We start from the raw sequence: 2,689 nt of genomic DNA, 5'->3' as shown, positions 1-2,689 counted from the left end.
TTAATTTATGTAATTCTCACTGGAAGTTAAAAATCATTAAATAAGAAATTCAATATTTTAGTTGTAATTTTCATGAGTCTCTGAAACAGACAAAATGACTTTATTTCTGTAGAGGGCAGTATTACTATTAGACTTCGCACGTCCACTGTCTGTATGATTTTCAGAGTTTACGCATGTGTTGATGATCGGAGCAATCGGAGGAGGAATTCTCTGCCTAAGATTGTAAGGAGGAATATTTAGCATAGATAGCTAGGCTTCGCCCGGGTCCCTAACTACGTACTGTAAACGTAACACGTACAATAAACAAGGAGTCATTTTGTTTATTTGATAATCTTTTTCTTGACCTTTCAGTAGGAGCCTAGGCCCTAGAGTAGTAGTAGTAGTAGTATGGTAGGCCGTAGGCTCTAGGCTATTTTGCTAGGCTTGGCAAAAACCAAGAAACTAATGAAATATGCGTAGGCCTAATATTATTAAACTAGGTAGTAATATTAGTGGTCTACACTAATTTTAAGGGCCTATACTTCTTTTTTACTTTTTTTTTTTTTTCTTTTTCTTTTTCATTTCCTTCACATCCAACAGCAAGTACACTCGCCACTTGCAGGATGAGAATACGCCTTTTTCACGAATCGGTAGACATCTTGAAGTGATGACAAACATTGCGAGTCAGCGGTGCGTAACCAACAGAAATAAGATAAGCTTTTGGGCTGATTTTCTGACATAGGCCAATGCATTACAGTGCAGTAGCATAGGACTTTCAAGTTGTTACTGTTCCAAGTAGCGATAATATACATATTTCTCTTATTACAAAGTACAAGTTATGTTTTATAAAGAGGTATAGTATAGTAAATCATGTTTTTAACACAGGAAACTCTCATATGGTAACTAAAACAATGCTAGTTCAGAGTATTACTAGTACTACAGCACTGTAATGCATATACCTATTTTAATACACTACTGAGATAGGCTTTTATTTTTCAATCTATAATAATAATATACAGATTTCTCTTATTATAAGTACGAGTTATGTTTTATAAAGAAGTATAGTATACTATACTATACTTCTCCAACAGTATAGTAAATCATGTTTTTAACATAGGAACCTCTCATATAGTAACTAAAACAATGCTAGTTCTGAGTATTAAGTACTACTGCACTGTAATGCATAGGCCTAGACCTATTTTAAATACAATTACTAATAGATTCTTTTAGATAGGCTTTTCTTTTTCCATCTTGATTTCAGAGGTCAAAACCATTTTTTAATTTTTTTTCAATCATATAGTGGTGTAGACTTGTCTTTTAAGAACATTTTGCTGGAATTTTTTTTTGGATACGACGCCCTGTTATAGAGTTATGATTTTTTAAATAACATGATGTCAAAAAATCCGCCCAAAAGCTTATCTTATTTCTGTTGGTTACGCACCGCTGATTCGCAATGTTTGTCATCACTTCAAGATGTCTACCGATTCGTGAAAAAGGCGTATGATGCTTTATAAACTAAGTCACTTTATGAGGCTTATTAGGGAGTGGAGTTGTTTTTGGTCGGGAGAAAAATTCCTGCCGTGACAGGAATTGAACCCAGGACATTGGGATCAGAAGGCAAGCATCTTTAACCACTGAGCTATTCAACTCCCAAATCCAAGTACTACAGTACTTTTGCAAGGCTTGGTCTCTCTAGGGCCTAGCCCCCCCCCCCCACCTCAACGTTGGGAGTCCAAGCCACAACCGATGCGCCAACTGCTTCTACAAAAATAACATAACATTACCGTTATTTTGACTGCCAATGTCATATTATTGTGGTCTATTCTAAGCCATAAAAACTCATTTCGTGCATCGTACAAGGTCCAAGGGAGGTTTATTCTGGGCCGAGGCTTCATTGGCGCTTGCTTGTCTCAGACCTTCGTTAGACCGGTTGTCGACAAATCTCTGGCGTCGCCGCTGAGTCTAGGCCTATCCTAATGTAGTAACATGAAAATGTTTAAAGTTATATTTATAGCTAAGTGTATAAAGCATTTGGTCAAGAGCATTGTCCCTGCTTCTTGCACTGTAGACCCTTAGTCAGGTTTTAAATGAAGTCAGATTGCTCTTCTCCTTGAACAATCCTCGTGTGAGAATTAGATATGTTGGTACTGGCATTGCACTGTGGCTACCGTGGGTTCTTAGGGACCCAGCCAAAATTTCGAATTTCAAATATTTTTAATTTGATAAAAATGGAAAATTTTATCATTTAAAAAAAATCTATATTCTTAAATAGGTACATTGGAGTGATAAGAATGATGGTGATTTTTGGTAATGTATTTGGTAATAACTAATAAAATGTTTATAAATCCTTTTTTAAACAGGTAATTAACAATTATGTTAATGTCATGATGATTGCATTCAAAGTAAAGGCTCTAATTTGCCAGGGGAAGATCAATCATTTCAAAAGACATCTACTGCTTGCAACAACGAATCACAGATGCAGACACACAAAGAGTAATTCATATAAACTACTAAGTTACAGGCCACCTGATTGGGCAAGCCAGCTTCAAATGATTCCATTAGTGAAAGTTAAGGTAGTGAAAAATCCAATTGTATATAAATATATTTGATTTTCAAAATACTTTTATTTATATATGAGAATATAATTTTTTTAATGTATTGATCAGTCAATTTTTAAAAGCTGAACTCCTGCTTTAGGGCACTCTTATTA

The 2,689-nt window shown here is 35.1% G+C and overlaps 1 protein-coding gene across 1 annotated transcript in view; it reads left to right on the top strand.

Moving 5' to 3' along the window:
- Positions 1 to 211: 211 nt before the first annotated feature.
- Positions 212 to 2,689, top strand: part of LOC117125573 (putative D-cysteine desulfhydrase 1, mitochondrial) — a 9,468-nt gene continuing 6,990 nt past the window's right edge. The window contains exons 1-2 of the mRNA XM_033272101.1: positions 212 to 222; positions 2,340 to 2,552. Of these exons, the coding sequence (XP_033127992.1) occupies positions 2,364 to 2,552 (189 nt within the window). The 5' untranslated portion in view covers positions 212 to 222; positions 2,340 to 2,363. The remainder of the gene's footprint in view (positions 223 to 2,339; positions 2,553 to 2,689) is intronic.

Source organism: Anneissia japonica, unplaced genomic scaffold, assembly GCF_011630105.1.
Source record: "Anneissia japonica isolate Jap-2015-1 unplaced genomic scaffold, ASM1163010v1 scaffold17447_len30386_cov124, whole genome shotgun sequence".
Lineage (NCBI taxonomy): Eukaryota > Metazoa > Echinodermata > Crinoidea > Comatulida > Comatulidae > Anneissia > Anneissia japonica.
This window is presented reverse-complemented; position numbering and strand designations above follow the sequence as displayed.